General features: G+C 57.8%; 1 protein-coding gene across 1 annotated transcript; it reads left to right on the top strand.

The window, feature by feature from the left end:
* On the top strand, window positions 1–1,377 carry ACA1_107870 (UBA/TSN domain containing protein; the record flags this gene model as incomplete). Its single annotated transcript, XM_004332745.1, has 8 exons — window positions 1–36; window positions 145–288; window positions 372–458; window positions 542–610; window positions 694–789; window positions 875–944; window positions 1,024–1,122; window positions 1,208–1,377. Coding segments are annotated over 8 exons (771 nt in total), but the record flags the coding sequence as incomplete, so codon positions are not given.
* Window positions 1,378–1,408: the final 31 nt, after the last annotated feature.

Genomic DNA, 1,408 nt, shown 5'->3' with positions numbered 1-1,408 from the left:
CAGCTGCAGGTCGTGTTCGGCAGCGAGTGCGCAAGCGTATGTCCCTACCTCCCCCTCCTGTTGCACGTATGCACTTGCGCTCACCTTGCGCGTGTGCGTGGCTGTGCGCGTGCATGGGTGTGTTGCAATCGCGATTGCCGACAGGTGTGGCGCGATCTGGGCGTGGTTCGCCTGTTCGTCGATGCCCACTTTTTCGAGGAGAACGCCGCCGAGGCCATGGGCGTTGATCGCGAACAGCCCATCACCGTCATCATCTCGTTCGGCGAGGGCTACCTCGAAAACGACACGGTACTTGAATTGAACCAGCCCACTGGCACCACTGACAGTACTAACCAATGCCGCTCGCGGTGTAACTATACGACCGACCACAGGTGCCCAAGGTGGAGGTGAAGCAGTTGAAGAACCCCCGCTTCGCTCTCGAGTTTCAGCTCACCCAGATTGCTCAGAAGTTCATGAAGGTAGTTAGTGCTCCCCCCCCCCAAAGCAAAAACCGCAATGGCACGCCGCGCCCGTACACTGACTCACCATGCGGCGCTTGCAGGAGAGTTGGCCGAAGCGTAAGATGGGCGTCTCCCTGCCGTCGACCACCGAGAAGAAGGAGGTGGCCAAGGTGCGTTTCGAAGCAATCAACCAACCAATCTTCTCGGCGGAAGCCCCAAGCCTTATTAAAGACTTTTTGCGTCGAAACCACAGATGAAGCTCCGCACGAACGATGTCGGCAACCTGGTGAAGCAGGGATTCGATCAGCTCGCTGCTGCCAATGCCCTGGAAATCACCGACAACGACTTTGTACGCACGCGCGCTCCACTCCAGCGCACACGAATGCCGTGTACTGACCCATGGGTGTGCACTCGCACTATGTACGACTACGCAGGCCAAGGCCATCAAGCTCCTCAACTCGCAGGGCGGGCACGTCGACATTGCCGAGCTCAGCTCGTCCGAAGGTACGCTTGACACCAACCAGCGGCGTGAGCCAAGTCGTCTGACTGACTGACCGGTTTGTCGTGAATGGCTGCGCCGCAGAGGCGAAGCACAACTTCCTGGGTTGGGTGATGACCTACATGCTCGGTCGTATGCGCAACTGTACCTCGTACTGCTTGATCTGCGACGTGAAGCTCGAGGGTACCACCTTTTCCCTATCCCTGTCCGGCGATGCATCGCCAGGGATCTGGTCTCACGCTCGTGCGTGCCCCTCCCCTCCGGGCAGGCAGCGGTGTCAAGCCCGTCGTGTGTTCCAACGAGCAGTGCGTGTGGCGCTACGAGGAACTGGGTCTCGGCGTCAAGGTCACCAACGAGCTCATGCTCGACGAAGACGTCGTTGACCTGCTCATGTCCATGCTCTTTTCCGCTTGGTATCCAGCTCTCCGATTTTATTAGTGATATTTATTATTATTATTGTTTTTAACTC

Source organism: Acanthamoeba castellanii (genome assembly GCF_000313135.1).
Source record: "Acanthamoeba castellanii str. Neff unplaced genomic scaffold scf7180000084661, whole genome shotgun sequence".
NCBI classification, from domain to species: domain Eukaryota; phylum Discosea; order Longamoebia; family Acanthamoebidae; genus Acanthamoeba; species Acanthamoeba castellanii.
This window is presented reverse-complemented; position numbering and strand designations above follow the sequence as displayed.